This window comes from Myripristis murdjan, chromosome 9, assembly GCF_902150065.1.
Source record: "Myripristis murdjan chromosome 9, fMyrMur1.1, whole genome shotgun sequence".
Taxonomy (NCBI): Eukaryota; Metazoa; Chordata; class Actinopteri; order Holocentriformes; family Holocentridae; genus Myripristis; species Myripristis murdjan.
The window spans coordinates 24,708,617-24,731,684 of NC_043988.1; the positions used below are offsets into that span (position 1 = coordinate 24,708,617).

At 39.4% G+C, this 23,068-nt stretch overlaps 1 protein-coding gene across 1 annotated transcript; it reads left to right on the forward strand.

Moving 5' to 3' along the window:
- Positions 1-512: 512 nt before the first annotated feature.
- Positions 513-22,472, forward strand: spef2 (sperm flagellar 2). The gene is made up of 38 exons (XM_030059328.1): positions 513-570; positions 913-1,015; positions 2,014-2,266; positions 2,533-2,703; positions 2,784-2,930; positions 3,904-3,980; positions 4,406-4,619; positions 5,736-5,924; positions 6,964-7,151; positions 8,329-8,503; positions 9,060-9,282; positions 9,424-9,497; positions 10,145-10,248; positions 10,751-10,998; positions 11,213-11,372; positions 11,915-12,069; positions 12,280-12,465; positions 12,581-12,714; positions 13,282-13,409; positions 13,927-14,065; positions 14,200-14,337; positions 14,643-14,788; positions 15,326-15,394; positions 15,518-15,596; positions 16,384-16,446; positions 16,536-16,661; positions 17,109-17,148; positions 17,451-17,579; positions 17,849-17,987; positions 18,136-18,208; positions 18,440-18,596; positions 19,111-19,217; positions 19,587-19,769; positions 20,126-20,218; positions 20,369-20,539; positions 20,818-21,033; positions 21,874-21,996; positions 22,331-22,472. The coding sequence occupies exons 1-38, from the start codon at positions 513-515 to the stop codon at positions 22,394-22,396; spliced, it is 5,244 nt and encodes a 1,747-aa protein (XP_029915188.1). The 3' UTR covers positions 22,397-22,472.
- Positions 22,473-23,068: the final 596 nt, after the last annotated feature.

Consider the following 23,068-nt stretch of genomic DNA (forward strand, 5'->3'; position numbering starts at 1 on the left):
CAATGCCATGAAAGCTTAATGTGTTTCTTTTTATAAAAATTCTTACAATAAAATACTAAAAAAAAAAAAAAATCTGAATTGGAGAGTTACACCAGCTGGATTTCAGCCACAGTTGGAGATTTGGGTCGACAGCAGCAGCCAGTCCAAGTTTTTCAGACATTAGTTACCTCAGCCAGGCAGTTTTTTTCCCTCTTCATTTCCTTTGTGTAACTAAGTGTACAAACATGTTAGTCAACGTGAAGATAAGTTTAATTCTTCTTAAATTACAGTCTTTACACTTAATACCCTGCTTTCATAACACCTGTCTCTAAGACCCGACCAGCCACTCCCAGTCCGTTGACGTGTCACCATGGCAACAGTGCACCGGCGCAACAGTGGGGTTTCCTCTGCGCTTGTTGCCTGTTTTCTAGTTATAATTACACGGCTAAAAGGCCATAATACCAGCTAACTTCATGTGAATTATTAGGCAGCGTGTTTGAGGAGTAGAAGCGACTACATTTAAAAGCAGAAAAATGTCAGAAATATTGTGCAAGTGGCTGAACAAGGAGCTGCGACTGTCCAAGTCCGTTGGTAAGTGTGTATGAATTAACGTTACAGCAAGCTAGCGACAAGTCAGTTAGGTTAGCATCTGTGATTTTTTTTTTTTTTTTTTTTTTTTTTTTTCCATTTGTGGACGTCATGTGCAATGGAGGGCCAAAAATAAAGCAAAATACGAGAAGAAAGTACTTACAGCCTGCAGTTCACCTGTTACATTATGAGAGTATAGGAACCACCGCGATAAATGTTAAGCTAATATAGAACAAGAACTGAATAAAGGTAAGTTAACCGTTTTGAACTGGAAAGGCCAAACTTCATGTGTTGTCAAACAGTAGTAGTAGTAAAAACTCTATCCTCACTAACTTGTTTTTACAGAACCAAATACCATTTCCAAGGATTTTGCCAGTGGCTACCTTATTGGGGAGGTGTTACATAAATACCAGCTGCAGGATGATTTCAGTTTGTTTACAAGGAACAAGTAAGTCCACACTCTTTCATTGGCCCAGTCTATCTGCTTCTCTCTCTCTCTCTCTCTCTCTCTCTCTCTCTCTCTCTCTCTCTCTCTCTCTCTCTCTCTCTCTCTCTCTCTCTCTGTGTGTGTGTGTGTGTGTGTGTGTGTGTATCTATCTATCTAGTTTCTTCCATCACTCACTGCTCAACAGAACCCAAGTTAAACTAATGATATACACTACTCATAAACGTTAGGGATATTCGGCTTTCGGGTGAAATTTCAGGATGAAGCTAAAATGCATTATAACCTTTACAGGTACTTAATTGTGACCTTCTGTAAACTTTTGAACGTACATGTCCAACTGTTCAGTGTTTCAGTACTTTTTGCACAAGTTGCTGTTCTCTAACAAGGAGTTTAACGGCAAAATTCACATCAGGTCTTTGATGCTCCAGCTCATCGAGGTCGTATCATTAGGGAACGGCTGCTGGAGACTGGGGTACCTCAAATGGAGTGGCCTGCACTTTCTCAGACCTGAATCCCATAGAAAACCTATGGGATCAGCTGAGTCGCCGTGTAGAGGCTCGGAGCTCTGTACCCCATAACCTCCATGTCCTGAGGGCCGCCCTTCAAGAAGAGTGGGATGCCATGCCTCAGCAGACAATAAGTCGACTTGTGAACAGCATGAGACGTCGTTGTCAAGCTGTAATTGATGCTCAAGGGCACATGACAAGTTATTGAAACTGACATTTTTTGTTGTGGTATATCTACCACTGTTGTTGGCTTTTGTTTCAAGAAATTGTTTGAGATGAGGAAATCACCAGTGTATGCTTCTACTTAAATGCCCTACTTTCATGATATAATATCACTGTAGCGTGAACTTTTTACATTTTCCATAAATTTCACCCAAAAGCCAAATATCCCTAACTTTTTGTGAGTAGTGTATGTTGGCTGTAGTGTGACATCCCCATCTAATTTCAACTCTTTAAATTTGACCATTGTAAGATTAATCCCATCTTCCATTACAGCACCTCTAACTCCAAGCTGAACAATTTTGCTCGCATCAAGCCCACTCTCCAGTTACTGGGGGTTCCCTTTGACCTGACCACAGCCCAGGCACTGATGCAGGAGCAGCAGGGCGCCACCACACGTTTTCTTTATCAGCTCTACATCTCACTGGAGAAGAAGAAGAAAGCAGGAATCAGTGCAGCAGTGATGGAAATTTCACAGCCTGCTGCTGCTGCCTGTCTGCACAAAAAAGAGAATGAAATCTATGCTGATGTAAGAGTTTGTGTTTTTATATGTGCTTGTGTTTGTGTATGAGGGTAGAGGGCAGAAAGAATTTTCTTTTAGATTGGAGAATATTGAGAAAAGTTTAGTAACCTGCACCAGTGCTTGAAAATGGTACAATGCCTTGATTTCTGATGTTTAACTCTGCCTTTCCTGACTTTTAATTATTATTTTTTGTAATTCACATTTTATTAGTTTTCACATAACACATCAATGGCTCCCTAACAAATAGCCATTTTCATGCTTCTCACTGTCAGCGCCTGCATATGGTGGTGAAACGCGATGCTGACTTGAAGCTGGAGAAAATTTCTCAGCGCTATGAGGACAGGACCCAGCAGTGGAATGACAAGTCTGCGATGGCTCAGCTGGTCCAGCAGCAGAAACAACTCAAAGTTCAAGAGGAAATGAGAATGAAGAACATTGAGAAGGTACTAGAGACCAGGCAATGGAAAACACTAATAACACAGTGTTGATTTGTGTTAACTTTGCAGTATTGTATATGTTGCAGCTGCGTGCATCTCGCCAGAGGCAGAATGAGGTCATGGCACGTATTCAGGCCTCCATCGTCCAGGTGCCCAAGCCTCCACCCAACAGATTGCTCCAGAACCTAGAGAAGAGACGCCAGCAACAGCGACATAGAGAACAACAAGCTCAGGTCTGAGCCAAATACTGTATAATAACAATTAATAAAGCTGCAAGCAACAATTCAGCCACCAGAGTCAGCTTAGAAATTTAGTCATGGAGAAAAAGGGAAAATAAAAATCCCCATCAGACTTCCCATTGACTTCAAATATATATGACATGACTGCAACATGACTGCAAAAAAAAAAAATCTAATTTAAAGAGCAATTCACAAAAAATAAAGTATTCATAAAGAGATTGTTTACAGTAATATTTTCAGTCACACTATTTGTTTTGTTGGATCAGGTTTCATAATTCTTCAGAACAGCCAGAATAATTAGGCTAATTCTGAGTCCGAGGATGGTTTACTGCACTTGGGATTTGGACTATCCAAAATTGTGAGAGCTGAATGATTTGATTAGGTTTACAGTATTTAAAAAGTGGAGTGGTGAACGTCATAATTTCTGCTAGGCTACAGTGTATCAGAGTTTCTGTTTACTTTGGCCTGTATGCTCATGAAAGCATACAGCTACATATAATGGCACCTGTTGAGTTTGTGGCAATTCATTGTCTTGCTCACATATATTTGTTATCATGAGCTGTTGAGTAGATGTTATGGAACAAAGTTTACACTATCTTCAAAATCCACTCACAGGATTTTCTGAGAACTTAAGCCAGCAACTTTCTGGTGACAATCCAACTTGTAGGTTATTGCTGTTCCACAAATTAAATTCAATATTTGTAACATTACAACAATACAACATTTTTATTATTTGTCATGTCTTTTTCAGTATAATGCATCCTGTACTAAACTTTTGTTTATGAGAGAATGGATAGATAGCTTGATAGATAGACAGCTAAATAGATAGATAGATTGGACAACAATAAGTGATATTTCTTTTCTTCTGTTAGATATGGCCAACTCTTAAATACCATTATGGAAGAAGTGGATTTATTTTAGCTTTGTGGTATTACAATAATGTGTGTCTGTCCTGCTGTCCTTGCAGATAGTCCAGGCTGAAATAGCCCAGGTTGAGAAGAACAAGAAGACTTTGATTACATCTGGTTTTGGTTCTTCCTCAAGGTGAGAAACAGAAGCATTTACAAACTGAACATTTTATTCATCTAGTGCATGTTAATGTTTGTGCAAATGTTTTTTTCTTATCTGAAGTTTTATTCCCAAATGAGATCTTCACTATTTAAAAGAGAGACTCCTATAGCACTTAGAAAACACCTGATAACACAGAGACTAAACAAGATGTTTTTTAAAGGACAGCAAGTAAATCATACCTTTGGTTGACTATGAATGATAATACTAATATAGACTGGATATTGAATGACAAACCTCAGTATGAATGCAATTAATGTATAGTCTTTTGCAAAATACAGTAACTCTTTATATCAACTATTCATAAACAAACAATCCCAAAGACCCAGAAGACTGAGGGTCAAAACACAAAGATAATGAATCCTTTTATTATTTGAACCAAAGTGTGTTTTCTCCTCTAGTAGCCAGACCCTTCCTGGAGATTCTTGCACTTGGGGCAGCAGCCATGGCCGTAAGGTTCTTGGAGGGGGGCCTGAGGTGGTGCTGCAGTCCAACAGCGAGTATATCCAGAGGATCCATCAGAGGCTGGAGGAGGATGCCATGGCGCGCCAACAAAGGGACAAACGACGACGCCAGTTTCTGGTGGAGCAATTCAAGGCCCATGAAGCTCAGGAGGTGAAAGATACACCTTATATCCTGTATACTATGGCTGTACCAGACTCACAATTTCCAGGGTTGACAGGGTTTGTATTGTGTTTATGTTTGTTTTATTTGCTCTAAAAGTCATATGAGGCACACATTTTCCATAAACAGATTAAAAATTCACATGACCATGGCAGAGGAGACACGTGGCCAGGTCACAGTAGATGATTTGTTATTTAGTTAGCAAGGGGGATGCTAATAGTCATTTTGCTAACATGGGGGACAGCATCGCCCCTCAAATTGCCTACTGCCTGCGCTTTACATTTATTGTCAGACTGACAACTTTACTGCAACTTTACAGATTACAAACAACCTTTTTCGTTAAAGGTGATATGCTACTCTTGTAACAAGTAACCTGAAAAATACACCTAGAATGATCAATGAAAAAACATTGGCAACATTAGAAAGGTTAAAGGAAAATTGAATGGATGGAACTGATGGATGCCATTTTTCTTTAAACAGCATCAATTACAGGACAAAACAGCACATTTGTCTTTTATCTACTTGCATAACTTTTTATTCTCAAAAGCAAGTGTTAAATTAATTCAGACTGACCCAGACAAAAGGGCAAATTTTGAACTTGCTTAACTTGCAATACATTTTAAAAGAAATCCTCCCAACACTGTCAGTTAGCCTGCAAGACACCTGAACACCAGGGGAAGTAAGATTTCAAAATGACAGTGGCTGTACCCTTATATTGTGTGTTTTAAGTTGAAGCTGAGCTTTGGGACAGCTGAGTTTTATTTCCAAGGGTACAATTGTTATTTTGTAACTGTTATATTGTAACTCAAACTGAGTTCAACATTTCTTATTTCATGAAAAACTCTCCTCTCGTTTCCTATTTTCTCTTCTACTCTTGTGAAAAAAGCCCATTATGTCTAATGTACAAATAGATATATATCCACCGAAGAAACATAATAAATAATCCACTTTAGTCTGTTTCTTCTCCCAGAGGGCCCTACTCTAATCATCCAATGCTTTTCTATTTTTAATGACCATATGGAAAGTAAGTGTTAGACATGCTGTTCTTTGATTTAGGTCATTTCAACCCCAGATCAATTGCTTGGTCAATCATCTCTCTCCCTGCAGGAGGCTAAGCGTGAGGAGCAGCTGGTGAAACGTCTGACACGTCAGACCCAGCAGGAACGTCGCCTGGAGGTGCAGCTCCTACAGATACGCAAGCAGAAGGAGGTGATCCGGGAGAACCGCCTGTTCCGAGAACAGCAGTACCAGCAGCGGAGAGAGAGGGACTTCCAGGAAGCTCTGGAGAGGGAGGCGGTGAGATAGGATGAACCAGGAGGAAATGAAATCTGAATTAACATGTATCAGTGATAATTTGTGTAGTGTCATAGGAAAAGAGATGGAAGAACAGACTTCCGGGAGGGCTGACAGGGAGGCTGTTAGACTGTACATGAGGAAGTATGATTGTCTTGATTATTGATTACTATAGTCAGTCCTTGGTATATTATATTTTAGCAATAAGGTATTTGGTATCACAAAGAAAGAGAAAAGGAGAGAGACAAAAAGGGAAGTGGTGAGATAGACAGGATGGTTGAGGACATGCACAACAGTCTATTTATCTGTTAACTGTAGATGACTGAAGTAGTGACAGTCTCTAAAATGTCATGCAGAGCCAGTATGAGTTATATGCATAAATGCCTAACAAAGGATGACTAGTATGGTCCAGCATGGTTACAGTGTTCATAGTGCAGTAACATCATTATTAACTTCATTATCATGCAGTCCCAGGCCAGATTGTTGAGCAGTTCAGTAGTCACATAAGTGGTTATTTGCCATATACTCTAAAATCGCATCTCATCTGTGTAGGAGATGTTTTTAAGAGAAGAGTATTACTAACTATATGATATTGTAGTTTCAGTGTGGTATTACTTTATATCTTTATGGTGTGGATTGTAACAAACAGGAAAATGAATCCTGAGGCTCCAAACTCTCCTTCTAGCCCATTTTTAATCTGCTCAGATCATATGTTAAATCATAGAATCAGTATGAGAAAAACTGGTATTCCCAAAGAGTCCAATTTTCAGCTGTCTGATACAGATATATCAGAGTTAATTTGTGGGTTTTGTGTTGTGACTCTGAGCTTAAACTTTGTTTGCAAAGAGAGAGATAGCAGGAAAAAATCACTGAGTAAAATTCTTTAAACAGCAAACCAAAAGTTCACTGTTGCATTCTGTTGCATTTGACCTACGTAGTATCTTTCATCTTTCCTTAATCCTTAAAACAGTAGTGATAAGGTAGATATTTTCTTTAATGTCCGTTTCACTCATTCTAACTCTGTGGCTGAGGCTGGGTACAGGCTTTGGCTCGGCAGGCTAAACTGGACCAGGCTGAAGAGATCAGAAAGGAGCTTGAACACTATAACAGGATTGCTGCTGAACGTGCTGAGAACAGATACAAGAAGCACTTTAAGAGCTGCCGGGAGATTTTGGAGCAGATAGTGGACCTGGCGACCAAGGTTGGAGAATACCGCCTGTTCACTGGGAAGTATGTCGCACATTTGCTTTGAGTGATGCAACAGAACCATGTATATCTGACCTTAAGACTTTTCAAACTGACCTGCTGACCAATCAGATAATGAATATGTGGTAGTTCAGAAATATGTCATATCAGTTCTGTTTCTTGATAACTACAATTAAGAAGGAATTGAATATACAGTGAATAAATTATTGTAAAAATCAATCAATCAAAAATATGTTGATTTCATCTGCTAAATGTACTTTTGAAGGCATAATCTGTAATTTCAACTGTAACTCGATCTGGCCATTTAGTTATGGTGATTAGAGCAATGGGGTTTAGGGAATGACAGCACTTACAATCTCTGTTATGCTATTTGAGTGTGCACTGCATGTGCTTGAGACTCTGTGTGAGTAAATTAACTGCCATAAGGTCAGATGCTGCAGTCGAAAATATGCAGGATTATGCCTTTACTGTGTTTCTGTCTTCCTTAATTTCCTTGTTTCTGTGTTTCCTTGATTGTTTCTACAGTAAAAAATGACATAAAAAATGGCATCATAGGACAGTATTGTGAAACTGAAATGTTTGTGGTATAGTAACTGAAGCATATCAATGCACTCCTATGACAGAAAAGAAAAGGTGTGAACCAGTTATCAATATTGAAACCATTTTATGTACTACTGACCAGAGGTCAAATAAAATTAGGAGAATTCAGTTCTGTCTGCTTCTTCTCATGACCAAATACATCTTTACCACAGATAAACACTAACTGTGAATGCTTGCAGATGACTACTTGACCCACACAATTTAGAAGTTTAGTTCCCACAGCCAGGTACAATATTCTTATTGACCCACTTGAGGAGGTAGATGTACCATGTTAGCTTAGAACCTATGTATCTATCCAATAAAAGATTGGAATGCATTTATATTATAGTTATAAATATTTATCTTAATAATTAATTAAAACTAAAGTAAAATGAAATAATCAAACCTGAGAAAAATATTTTAATAATCATGAGAAGAGCTTCACTTTATCTTACAAAAGATGTGTGCAATTTAGAGTTTATTTTAGTTTCTGAGGTAAACTAAGGCCACTTCAAGTTCAAACATGCAAAACCATTTTCAAATGTGTTGTCCAAATTTGTAATCATGATTCAATCAATCAAGCCCTTGTCCCTGTTTCATTGTTCTGCCGTGCTATGCCCAGTCTGATTCCAGTGAAGATGATGAGGGAGTGGAAGGAGTTGCTGTTCTGTGGTCTGCCTCAGTATGAGCCAGTGACCGAAGGCCAGCAGCCAGGGTTCAAGTCATCCGCCCCGATAGACTCTGTAGAGCTTGAGAAGCAGGAAACACTCAACAACCAAGACTATGATGAATACACTGTGAGTTTGAAGTGACATCTGCTCTGTGTTTGCACCATGTTTGTGCATGTGTGTGCCTTTGTTTGCTTGCAAGTGCCTTGTATGTGTGCTGAACATGACTCCAGGCTTGGTCAGCCAACATATTGCGTAGATCTGGCCTCTTAAATTGCTTGTTTTCAAAACCTCAGCGACTGAAGTGCTAATTAAGTGAAGTGCTAATTAAGGAGCAGGATTAGGCAAGATCAGACGGGAACTAGAGAAAGCAAACTGAAGCACATTTTTGAGATCTGAGACTTGATTTTCTTGCTTGACTTATTCAGTTTCTACAAGGGCGACAAAATCTATGAAAAGACAGATCTCAATAATTGATCATTTGACCTGTCATCCATCTTTCATGTGAATGATATGTCTCTCCCTCACCATTCTTCTCTCTCACCTGTCCCCCACATTGCTAGCTGCTCTCCCTCATTTTTTGCACCAAACAAAAAAAATATATGAATGGGAAATTTTGCTAACTCTAAACTGCCTCTCTGGATGGATGGTTGTCTTCATCCTAGTCCTCTGTTACATGTGTCAGAACATGGTAGGTAACTGGGCGTGGCCAGAAGAAGCAGGGGAAACCAAGTGCCCCCCAACCAAAAACAGGATTCTTGGACATATAATCCTGCGGTTGAGGAACATTGCACATCCACCGACTCCGGACAGCCCCTCTCCTTCCTTCACTCACTTTACCCTCAAGGCCTGTGTTTTGGGCAAGCAATACTCTGGCAAGACCACCTGCTTGGCCAGGATTGCTGAAGGTACGACCCATATACAGATAGATGCACATGCATGCATACACACATCACACCACTTAATCACACATTTACTGAGGAGACATATGAAAAAATAATGTGTACTATCTAACTTATTTTGTGTGTGTGTCCTGTTCTACACTCCAGCCCATGGTATCTGTGTCTTATCAGCTGACATATTGATCCAGGAGGCACTGATGGCTTACCAGAATGGAGAGGAGGTTAGTCACATATCACACAATATTCTAATTCTGGTAGTATCATACCTTATCAAATGTAATCAAGGGCATTTTAAAGGCCCATTCACATCTAGAGCAATAAGGAAAACTATTACTATAAAAAGATTAAAATAAATACCCTACTTTTGTTAATAGTGCAACAATATCTATTAAACCCCCCCAAACAAGATTTTTTGTTACAATTACACCTAATTAGCCCGTAATTCCTTACTGTACTTATTTTTAAAACTCACAACCTTTTCAACATTTGCAGGCAGCATACAGCAGTGAGATGGGGGGAAAGTAGAAACAGGAAGGTTAGTTAGGTTTTTATTTGTAATTCTCCAACTTTCTGTCACAAAAATTATAACTGCTATTTGAGTTAAAATGATTGCTCGGTTAAAAATAAAATTCATTGTGAAATATCATTTAATCATTATATTATTGTTATCATTGTTGTTACCATCACTTAATACTGAGTATTATTGAATAATAAAGGTTATCTCACATTTTTCTCCACAGAATAGTTGTTTGGAGTGAAACACTTAATTTCTACCCTGCTCTGTAGCTTGTAACTAGCTAGCAGTCATTTCACCCATACAGTGAATTAACCTTTTTCTTTCCCACATGTGTCCCCCTCCCCACCCCAGCTGTCTACACGGGCCCAGCTGGGAGCAGCTGCTGAGAAGGAGCTAAGAAAATGTAAATCTGTCCCTAATGAACTGATGGTGGACATTATGGTGGAGGCTATCAGGTAAACACAGAATGTGTATTCCCTTATGATATTAGGCTTTTTTACAGTTCCAGTAAATGTCACTCTGGCTTTTCACTCTGTGTGCATTCTAATTTACATTCCCAATTTCTTTATTAGGCAGGACACTGCACCCCCCTATTGTACCTAAGACTGGATCTTAGCTGCTGTGGGTCCCACTTGAGATCACACAGGCTTATTAATGTGTTTTAATGTAAAGCACTTTGGGTTGCATTTGTTTTATGTATGAAAGGTGCTATATAAATAAAGTTTGATTTGATTAGATTTGATATTAATCTATAAAATTCTCTAGCATATTTTGAGCTAGAATCTATTCTATTTTTCTCTCTACTATGCATGTCTGAGCTTATTACATACTGTATCTGTTGAGTGGTACCTCCTCCCAGGGGACATGACACAAGGTTGTATAAAATGTATAGAAAAGGCTGCATTCTATATTCAAATACAATAAGCTATGTGAAAATATTTTTTCTCTCCTTATAAGGCAGATTCCAGCTTATTCAGGCTGGATCTTGGATGGATTCCCAATGAACATCACCCAGGCTGTCTTGCTAGAGAAAGCCCTGGGTGGGTCAGGAGACCTCCAGGGTAGGGCTGTGAGCAGCAGAACTAACCTGGCTATTGAACCTAACGCAACTAAAATGCCACAACCCCCAGCTCCTGTGCTGGATGTGGCTCTGCTTCTGGATATTTCTGATGAACATGTCATCGTCCGTGCAGTCCAACAGACCTGTATGTTACACTGTTGGGGATGTGATGTCATTTGCATGCATCTGTGTGCACCTAGACATGTATGTGTGTGTGTGTGTGTGTGTGTGTGTGTGTGTGTGTGTGTGTGTGTTTGTGTAGGTTGGTGTGTACCTGCATTCAGACATGTATCGATTTCACTGCAGATTTGTACATTTGTGTGTATGTGTGTACCTTGTTCACTTTTGTGGATGTGCAGCAGAGGAGAGTGGACCAGAGGAAAGATCAGCACCAAACTCAATCCAGGACCCTGTGACCATCACCACTGCTGGGACTGCTACTTCTAGTGGTGGTGCTGTTGTTGCTACAGCCTTCTCTCCCAGAAACAAGACCTTGGAGAAGGCACAGATACAACACAGGTGAAAAGGAGTGGCAGGACAACTCAAATGAAAACAATACATAGTTGCTACTGTATGGTCCGCTGTCTGATATCATCTATTTTTCTCTGGCTTGACCCGGGCCTGTAGTTATCAAGTGTCTTAAAGTAGGACATCAATCATAAGTGTCCAGAAGTTCTCAGAGTGATGTAAATTTGGTCCTGCTTTTAGGTGTAGAAGTGGCTGCTGAGTCTCCCCTTAGTTGTGGTCAGCACATAGGGTAGCCAGAGCCCAGTACCCTATATTTTTTTGTGTGGAAAAACTACAATACATCATCATTACTTTCAGTTTGTGGTTGTACCTGTTGCAAAATTGTGAGGTCATTCTCAAGGGAGAATTCCTACTCCTTGATCTGAGTATGTTGATGTTTGCTTGATAACTAAATCTATCCAACTTTGAACAGTGACCCTTGTTGGTCTTAAGAAAACTTCTAGCCCTATTCCTATGAGTAATTCTGAGAGGCATGATAATTATGCGTCCTGGCCTTATCTGATGTCACTACTCTTCTCCTCTCACCCATCTAGCATCATAGCTTTCCAGGACACCTGGTCAAAACTAGAGAAGTGGTTTGGCAGGAAGCAAAACATTTTGGTCCGAGTTGATGCAGATGTGGAGGAGGAGGAGCTGTACAAGAAGGTGGAGTCTGTCCTGCAGCATGTTATGATGCAAAGACAGAAAGGTAACTGGTCATGTTTTACTTTAAAGTGCATGCTAATATACTCTATCATAGGAAGATAAATAGATAGACTCGGTACCACACAAAACTTACCATATATTGCACATTTTCCCTCAGAATAAATTTCATGAATGTTTATTAATATAGCTTTTTAACAGCAGTATGCAAATATGCACCAGTTCCCAAGCAACTTCTCTTCTGTTGTCTCATCAGCAGTTTTCACTCCTCCTGTTGATGATGTTGTGTTGGATAGTGGAAAAGCTCGAGACACCTGCTCCTCTGCCACACCTCCACATGCAGACCAAGTCCCAGGGCTTACAGAGTCCAGTTCCAGCCTCAACCAGGAAACAGCCCTCAGTAGCAAGTCATGTACCCAGTCGAACACTCTTTCCTCTAGAGGTTGGGTGACCATTTGGTTCATTTTTGTTCAGTTGGACCATTATGTTCAAATTAACCATTTAAGTTCATTTTATGGTACAGATATGATAAAGCTTTCCCTCTGTCTAATCTATAGGTCATTCTAGGAAGATGTCAGTCTGTTCTGTGTCCAATGAGACCTCTCAGGAAGTTCTCAAGAGCCCGTCAGAGTCTGGCCCTCCTCATCCACACTCAGTCAGCTGGGTCTATGTGGATGAACATCTGCCTGCAGTAAAATATAGATTTTTTTTTTTTTTTTTTTTTTTTTTTTTTAACTGAATAGGGCAGGAAGTATGCTCTAAAGTAATGTCAGTAGTATTACATTTAGATTTAGATGCAATAACTGCAGCCAACAATCAGGAAGCCTCTAGCCTTATTAAAAATAATACCACATAATAGCAATCCAATTTTGCGTTGTATTTCATTGACATGTGCCAGGTATTTTTTAAGAGACCTGCTGAGGCTTTTTGCTTTTGAGAGCGTAATTAAGACTCCTGGAAATAATATCTTTTCCAATATGTTTTTGTGCAAAATGCATTCTTTGTGACATCTTTGTGAAATATCTTGCTCTCTCCAGTATATCAGATTTTTCAACTGCAGGTTTTTTTCAGTTTCGACATTTCCTCTCTTTCTTTCCATTTACAATCTGTACTTATTCTTCAACTTCCTCCTTTTCTCTCTTCCCCTATATTTCCTAATATCCATCTAACTTTTTTATAATTGTTCCTTTTATTTTACCTCCTCCTGTTCATATACCCCTCCTTTTGCGGCACTCATCTTCCCCTATCGTGCATCCAGGAGATTGCAGCGTACCTCTGCCCCTACTGGGACAAAGTGTGCGAATCATACGTGAGCAACATCAAGACTGTGATGCAGGACTTGCGGTCAGAGCGCAACCTTATCATCCATCACCTATTCAACACCAGGTATCCAGCTAGGTCTACAGTTTGATAACCTCTTCATTCCAGCCCCCAGTACTTTAACCGCAGTTAAGCACAGATTTGTACATTTGCATATCTGGACATACTCCATTACGGTGCACATGCTATCGCCATCTATAAATATAATTATGTGAACTGCTGAAGACACATAATCATATGTCTGGACATATTTTCTTTCATCAGTATGCCTGACAATGTGAATAGCTAGTGGGTTTTTTTCTGCTCTAGAAATCTAATTAGATGGAGAGCCAATGATACACCTTGGCACATCCAATAAATGTGCTTTAAATTCAAAGGATTTTCTAAAATACAACTATGTGCTAACCTATTAATCTGTCAATAGCATAGCTCCTAGGAATTTGCTTAACAATCAAGATGGTATCAAGATGATATCACTTAACTTGACTACACAGCCTTGCACTGTAAGTATTACCTGGATCAGTGTGACTTGATTCAAGTTTTTGAGCTGTTTAAAATTTGTTCTTAAATATTATATCTCTAGAGAGGAGTTTAAGCATTACCTGAGTCGTCCAGACCTGAAGCAGGAGTTTGTGTCTCAGTGGCAGAGGGACTACAACAGCATCCCTGAAGACATGAGAGGTGATGATGATACCAGAGCAGAGCTGCATCAGAGACTGGATGTAAGAAGAGATTATAAAGGGAGAGTACATATGATAATCCAATCAATATGATATGATAGGATATGATGGGATATGATATGATATGGCTTTGAAAAGAAATAACTAGATAATGATGTGTTGTATTATGTGTGTAGGACCTGCGTGAATGTCTGTGGGACATTTGTGACAAACGTAAAGAGGAGAATGAGCAGGAGAGGGCTGCTCTCATGGGCAACAGGTGGTTGGAGGACCACACCGCTGTTCTCATTAATGACTACTCTGCACTCATGCAGGTAACCTATATTTCCACTTGACCATTTAGCTGCAAATATGTGTTTTTCATTTGTCCCTATATTGATATAGCAGTTGGTCATATCCATTCTGTCTATTTATGATTCTTTTTTACCCCTCTTTTTGTAAACCTAGGCTGCAGACTCTGAATATTCTTTGTTTTTCTTCAGTTTTTGTCCCTTGGGAAGTTTAATCATTCTGTCTTTAAGTTCTCAATGTGTTTTTGTTGTTGTGTTCCATGCATCTCCTCAGTGCAACTTTTACTTATTTTGGCTGATCATTCTCTTGGATGGTATGTATTGTGTAGGTGGAGGTGGACCGTTTCCAGAACACTCTATGTATTCTCAGGGACTACTATGGGGGAATGTGCAGACATGCTGTGCCTGATCCACCCACAGACTTAATCTGTATCCCCCTAGTGGACATCACAGACACCGAGGATCAGGAGGAGAGGTGAAACAGAAACTGGCTATAGCTCATTACCAGCTAACCAGTGCAGACTGCCATACTAAACTGAACTCAGTCATTCATCACGTCTTGGCTTTACAAGAAAATGAGGTTCTGTGTTCATAGTAATGTCCAACATGTTCTCTTACTCTGGGAAAATAATGAATAATTCCTCTTTTAAGATACGATACAATAAGCCTTCATTATCTCAAAAGAAGAGAAATTTGCCTCGGACATTTATTCACAAGTATGCATGAAAAAAGATTAGTATATTTTCTTAGTACACCAGTCTACTGTAGTTAATACAGCAGTTAAGGTGCAGCCACATACAACCACCAGTACATGACTGCACCTTAACTACAAAAACATATGGAAGAATGGGTATTATTACCGCTGTACTGGTACAGTTTAGGCATTTACAGTTATCATATAGAAGCTATTTATTACTTTGATAAATACAGTCCTAAAATATGAAATAATTAGATTATGAAGAGCATGGACAATTACTGCAGAAAAAGGCAGAGAATTATTTTTTCTCATCAGTTCTGAGCAAACAACTGGAGATGCGAGTGGTGGGACGGATGATGGAGAGGAGAAGAGCAAAACTAAAGTGTAAGAAAGAGCTGTTCTTGTGCATTATGTTTCCTTCAGATTTAATGTAGTCTGATCTGAGGATGGCATGGTATATTACATTTTCCTCACAGTCAAAATAACCCACCTCCCACTCTCCTGCAGTATTCTCCTCCCTCGACACATTCCCTCTATAGAAGAGGTTTCCATGCCCAATGACCAGCAAGAGGCAGACTCTGAAAAGGTCAGTTCAAATCCAACTTTTTGCCTTTCTTCCTGTACAGTCTCTTTACCTCTTTTATTCTTTAAGGTTTTCTAAGGTCCAGTTATTTAGTTTTGATTGAAAAAACTCAAAAAACTCACAAACAAGGCTGCCAGACTTCGAACATAAAGGTCATAGATGCTGAAACTATCATTGTTTATCTGATTTATTATTATGTTGTTGTTTCGTGGAAAATGCTATCTATAATATCTTCAGTGTTCTGTTTTATCTATATTTTATTCACTGCAAAAATCCCTCTTTCACCATGCGGTCAAGCTTCATTTAATTGTCTAAACTAAAACATGTCTTTCTTTTATAGATGAATCTCATGTGTTTTACATTCATCCCTAGTTGTTTAATAAGTTGTTTAAGATGAGTGTTTAAGATGATCGATAGCTGTTATTTACTGACCAAAACAAAAAATAATAATTCTTTGGCTGCTCTTAATGAAGTTCAGTCTATCAATGTTTGTGGGACATCTGTGACAGAATCTCCAAAATCAAAATCACGGTTGTTAGAAACTACAAGTTTATTTTTATTTTCCAAAACTACAAATTTCATTTCCCCTCTGCTCCACAATACAAGGTGGTTTCAGTGCAGACAAGCTACCTGTCAATCACTGAAACCACCTTGTATTGTGGAGCAGAGGGGAAATGAAATTTGTAGTTTTGGAAAATAAAAATAAACTTGTAGTTTCTAACAACGGTGGTGATATAGTGTATATGAAGTAGTAGTAGTGATGCATTTTAACCTTTGCCTTGTTCTCCAGCCACCTGATGAGATCCTGATCTCCAACATCTATGAGGCTGCACTCTTAGCCATCAACAGCTTGGTAATGTTATATGTGTACAAGTGTGTGCATGAGCAAATGTATGCATTTATCTTTTTTTAGCCCTAAGTTGATGTGTTATACATTTATAGGTGTCACAAGAAACCCAAAAGAGTGAGGTGGAGATCAATGAAGAAAACCTGACACAACAAGAGAAGGAGAAGACGGAGAAAACCCCAAGGGCATCTGCAAGTGAAAGAACAAAAAATAAAAACAAAAAAACATCAGGAAAAAAGAAAGGCAGGTCTTGTGCAGAAGACTGGGGCACACTTGTGCAGTGCACTTGAACACTGATGTTATCACTGAAGTCTTATGAATTATGTTGTTTGTACTCTTCTCTTTTGTCTTTCCTGTCACTCCAACAGAGCAGAAATACTAGATTAATATTATTAACAATAAGAAATAATGATTATTTTACAAGACCTTACAAATTGCATTACATGAAGGCAGAAAAGCAACATCAGTAAAATAAAACTTTCTATAAAATTAGAAAAATTAGGGAAAAAATAGATATTAGTTAAAACTTGAGTTTAAAATGACATAAAAACATAAGAAACATGATTAGCATTCCAGAAAAATAAGCATGAAACTGTACAGTAAGAAGTAACTTAATAGATTATTAATTTGCTAGCATAAATGCCATACTAGTATGTCATACTAAAAAGATACAAAAGGAAGCAAGAAGCAAGAGTGTAGAGAGGCAAGGTAGCTGAAATGGAGATGTAGGAGACAAATAGCACAAGACCTCAAAGAATTAGAGGAAAGAAAGACGACATGAAAATCTAAATTCAGCGCAGCCTCATATATTTGTTTGTTCAGGGACTAAGGGTGGAAATTAGCTTTAGGGCTATAGCCTTGTACAGTGCATCTCTCCCTTTCGGGTTAATGTCCCCTGTACCTTGTCCCTGTTTTCAAAAAAAAAAAAAAAATCAAATCAAATCAAACAAAGTATGACAAGCCTCTGTTGTTTGATTTTCATTATATTCCTCCTCACCCTCTTCCTCCAGCTGACCCCTCCCCTCCACGACAGCCCAGCCCTGCACCCGAAACCAAAAAAAGACGAAATTCTGAGATTCATAAACAAGACAATAGAACCAAGATACAAAAGGAGTATGATGCTGCGCGGGAGCATGAAGGTATACACACACACACACAAATGCTTGTACCCCCCCCAAAACACACACACACACAAATACAGAACAACAGTAGGTTTTGATTTTACAATATAATACATTATTTTATTAACATATTACCAAGATGTTACATTATCATACAGTCATTTATTCTGAAAAAAAAAAAAAAAAATATTACAAAGAATATGTGTGCTTTTGTGTGTGAATCTGCATATGTGTGCACATGGTGCCTAATTGTGTGACCTTTTGTGTATATGTGTACGTGTTTACAGAGCATGCTGTAAAGGCACGTCTTGAGCTGGTGAGAGGTTGTGCTCTGGTGACGGTGCGCTCCCTGCAGAGAACAACTGAACAGACCTTCAGCAGCTTAAAGAAGTGGCTAGAAGCACATTATCTTGCAGAAATGAAAAAGTATGATGAGTATGCGTATGTGTGTGTGTGACACGATTTTACAAAAGGTAGACACTGTTTGTCATAATATGAATATATAGGCAATATGTATAACTTGTACATATAGACAATTTATATAATGATTTTGCATGTCTGTCTATGTCTCCAGTATTGATCAACTAACAGAAGTGGTGCGCCACCACATTGAGTCTGACGCTAAGCTACAGAATGAACTGGTGCTGGTGTGTATCTTACAATATTTTTGAAAGTAGAAGGACTATATGTACTATATATCCAACATAAATTTAGCTTGGCTCTGACTGACTTTCTAATTGAAGGAAGTTGTCACACTGTTTTTTTTTTCTGCCAAAAAAACCCTTGAAAAGCCCTACTAATCAAACCATTTAATCCCCAAAAAATCCATCACCTTTCCCCTCATAGTTCTAAGGAGCCATCCTATTCTCTCCCTGCAGGAATGCACTGACTTCTATGTGGATGGAGACCTGCGCTTGGTGGCTAGCCCACCTCCACCTCCCCGCCCATCTGCCATGGAGAAACCTACTAACTCATCCCTGACCATAGCTCAGCTAGAGGCACTCTACCAACAGCTATGCAAAGTGGCTCCATCAGGTACTGACAAATGTATCCAGTACCAGAAATACTAACCACTAACTGGTAAGATTCCACTACGGCTGTTAACTTGGTTTAGTCTATCACAGTTATTTTGGTGGGAAACCAGCCATCCTTTTTAATTTTAACCCTCGTAAAGCCTTAAGGGTCAAAACGACCCGAGCGTCCGAAAGTCTTTTTTCCGGGGTCCTGCGGTGCGTTCGGGGCCGAGGCCGGGGAGTCCGGGGGCATGGGGGAGCGCTGGAGGCTGCCACCACTGCCACGGAGCCGAGGGCGAGGCATGGGCATGCCGCAGGACCCCGGAAAAAAGACCCCTTAAGGCTTCACGAGGGTTAATTGTAAAACTCAGAAAATTGCTACTATTTCCAATTGCATTTTGCTATTTGCATTTTGTTATACACCAATGAGCAGATGGAAGGGCTTCCCATTCTGCTGTTTGACCAATTAAAATGTATTTTGCAATGTAATTTCCTCTAATCTTCACAACCCCTGTACCCCACCCCCGCCCCCTCAGGCCTGATGTCCAGTTTTGACTTCACCAATACACTCCAGAACATCATCTCTGTCAACATGTGCAGCAGGTCCTTGCCTGAGTCCTGGATCAGCATGACTGAATCACAGGTTGAGTATTGCTTAAACCAGTGTTTTCTAGAAACTCTATCAAGTTTTTTTTTTTGTTTTTTTTTAAGAGAGAGGGTGAGTGTGAGAGAGAGAGAAAGAGAGAGAAAGAAAGAGAGAAGAGGCTATGTCAAGATTTATTTATTTATTTATCTATTAGTGAATTCCACCATTTATCAAGTAACCCTAAATTCTATAAAGCAATAGCACATTCTCGTCCTTGAATTTAGGGAAGACAGACTGGTATTTGTGAGATGAGATGATAATGAATATCACAGTTGCTCGCACATTCACTATATGATCTTAAACACAGATGTATACAAACAAAATCTACATTATACAGTGTAACAGACCTTTCTCTCCTTTCCTCAGCTGATGGAGATAATCTCTCTACTAACTCATGATGCTGAGATGTTAGACTGGCATCGGTTCCTGCTCAGTGCTGCCCTCCCTTGGCCTATTCCCTCCCTAACACAGCTGCTGAGTGTGCTGCGGCGCTTCCAGGGATTAGATACCCACAGCTCAGGCTATATCAATGAGCAGCAATACTTACAGGTCAGTCTCCAAAATACACAAATACAAAGTTAACTCTAAACTGCACACACTAGAGAGTACATTATTTAACTGCTAATCCTCTGATCATGCATTCTTCCTCACCCACCAACGGTCTCCCCAAGCCCTCTTTACTGTTCTGATGTTACTGTAAAATGAAATAAACAGCAGGGGGGTGGCATGCCAAGAAGGAAGACTGCCCCTCAATCAGAGGGTCTGGGTTCATGCCCTTGTGCCAGCAAATTTAGCCCAAGTATTGGATGTGGACCCAAAACATACTCTATTCTGCAGCATTATTAAAAAGAGAAAAGTTAGATTTTTTGATAGTAGTTAAGACATACTGTGCTTATCACCTCCAGACTGAGTTGTGGTTTCCCAGTGAGACAGTTCAACCTGTCCCGGAGGACCCCTCTGAGCCTCTGCCATATGATCGCCTGGCCAACCTACGCAAGGTAACTAACTTAAATACAGCCATCCTCTTTGTTTGCTGAACTCTTGAATAAGCCAAGAACACCAAACTTAAATGCTCAATATTTACCACTAAATAAACAAATCATTATTAATATATCTAGTACTGTTTGTCACTGTTTGTCCCCTCTCAGTTCTTTTTCCAGTTGTTTGCAGACCACTCGGTCTCTCCTCCTCGTTTAGAGTACGTGTCCATGCTGCAGTACTTTTCAGCCCACCCTGACTCTGCCCAGGGCTTTGTCAGAGCACTCAGTGTGGTGGTGGGACAACATCTCAAGCATTCCTCAACCACCCATCTTGTCAAGGTGAGTGAGTGAATTTACACAGGAAAGTGAATAAAATTAATTTTTAAAAATATAAGTGATTCTGCTCTTAAAACATAGCTACTTTATAAGCAAAGGTCTTCTTCAGATGATGTAGAATTTTGATAGTAAAAATTGATATGATTTACTGTAATGACAAGGACAAAGTGTAAGCATCAGGTTTTTCATGTGGTTCATATCTCATTTGAATATGTGAGCATGTGAGTGTTAATGTTTCCCTGTAGCCCTTCAGTTCTGTATGTGTCTGTATGTGTATGTAGTCTATGCCCAATATAAAGGAGGCTGGAACCCCAGAGCTAGAGGGAGAGCACACTGAAGGGGACGGAGAAGAGACTGCCTGTGGATCGAGCAGTTTGCTGGGGGAGCAGGGAGTGTCCATCCCTGCCCTGCTTGATGTCATTTGCTGCAAAGGCACCAAGATGGAAGGATACAACCATTTCGCTCAAGGCTGCAACAGCCAAGAGGAACACACTGAGGTACAGCGCTGAACCATGTTGTCTCAGACTGAGCCAAATTTATAGCAACAGTGAGACAACACTGAGTCAGGGGTGCCTTACAAATGCAAAGTGGAGTAACTGCTATTTGAGTGTGTTAAAGGTCAAAGGTTAGGGCCGGGGTCTACATTTAATCTCAACCAAAATTACACATATGTATACTATTAAATTACTAACTTAAGAGCACTTTTAAAGTTTATGTGTTTATATTTTTTAAACTTTATATTAAAGCCGTGGGAGAGTGAAACATAGGTATTTTGTTCAGTGCTTAATTTGGACACATTATTCTTAAAAAAATCTCTGTAATCAATTAGTTTGTGAATGGGCAGAGGTAACCAAAACATAGTTACGCAAGACTATCTGGCCTCCAGTCAACCAGTTTCATCAGCTGAATTTTATTGCTTTCCACTTTAGTTTTACACAGATCATGTTGGCATCATTTAAGCTTGCTAGTACCCAGCTGAGAAAGTTCTTTATTTCTGTGCCATTTTATATCTCTACCCCTTTTCCAGAAGATGGTTTGTATATTTGCATATATGGAAAATTAGGTATGGGAGTAAGGCTGTGACCATTTTCAAAACCAGAATAACTTGTAATTTCTCTTTACAATATTCCCTAGTTATAGTGTGATGCATTGGTTTCTCGTAATTGGTATGTCTGGTCCAAGAGTTGGGTTCTTGCCTGAGGATCTATGGCCTCTTGTACCTGCTGTATGCATTTACCGTTGAGCTGTTAAGCCTTTAGGCCTATTTGCTGTATATAAATGGATATTATATATTCATTATCCTAATAATATTGTTCTCACTCTCTGATGGCTCCTAGAACCTGGTCCGTATATTCGGAGAGCTAGGCTACAGGCCTGAGGAGCATATCCCCTTCTCAGTCCTGTCTCAGCATCCTTTCATCCAGGGCCTGGTGGACAGCTCAACATACTACAAGCTCATAGTAAGTCTCTCTATGAACTCATTCAGTCTCTCACTGAAGTGTGTCACTACACCACCCACTCTCTGCCAAGATTAGTCACGTGTTTTCTCTATCCAGATTGAGCATCATGTGTGCATCATTTGTATGTATGTATTGAGCATCATGTATGTCATTTGTATTTGTTAAAGAAATACTTAGCTAAGGATCCTCCACATATTGCCACAGAAGTTTCCATTGCTTCTTAAAAGAATTGTCTTTTGTTTTTTTCTACTTTTCACATTCCTTTCTTTCCATCTCTCTCTCTCTCTCTCTCTCTCTCTCTCTCTCTCTCTCTCTCTCTCTCTCTCTCTCTCAGGACATTTATCAACTGCTACACATCCATAAGGATGAAGGAGAGTTTCAGCGCTTGACAGTTTCCTGAGACTAATTTTTTTTCTAGGATTACAAGTTGAAAGTAAATACAAACAAGTACGCTCTGATTTAAAAAATGAAGAAAAAAAAGATCTTTTAGCTATTTCTAAACTAACTGAAATAAGTTTAATAATAATAATGATAATATATGATTATTGTCATAATGTATAATAATTTTAAAATGTCTTATGATTATCAGTTTATTTGTTCTTTTAATTCTGTATTTGAATTCTCAGACAATAAATTTGTAATCATACTTCAGTACTGACCTTGTGTTCTTATATAGAAAGTCTATGATTGGTGAAGATTAGAGTGATGAGACAATGACTGAAATGACCACAATAATGTCAGTGATGGCAGCACTGACCCCTCTGACTTGTGTTCTCTCTCCGATACACTCCAGCAGTCTTTCTGACTGACTTGGTTTTTCTAATGACCTCTCTGACACAGCCAAACATGGCTTCGTCCACAATGACTTCATTGTCCAGGCTAACCTACATGTCAAGCCTGACTTGCCAGTAATGGCCTGCCAGAGCATCCAGAACCCTATCACAATCTGTTCAGCACTGATGCATTATGCTAACAAGTCTGTTTAGCAGTCACTCCTGCTTGTATACCCAATTAACTCAATGTGCATCCTGATTGGAAAAATTAAAAAATAGGTATCTACATTATCATGTAG

Coding starts and splice junctions, on each gene's coding strand:
- spef2 (XM_030059328.1), top strand. CDS start 513: ATGTCAGAAATATTGTGCAAGTGGCTGAACAAGGAGCTGCGACTGTCC. Junction 7,152..8,328: donor TACCGCCTGTTCACTGGGAA/GTATGTCGCACA, acceptor TGCTATGCCCAG/TCTGATTCCAGTGAAGATGA. Junction 17,988..18,135: donor TATCTTGCAGAAATGAAAAA/GTATGATGAGTA, acceptor CTATGTCTCCAG/TATTGATCAACTAACAGAAG.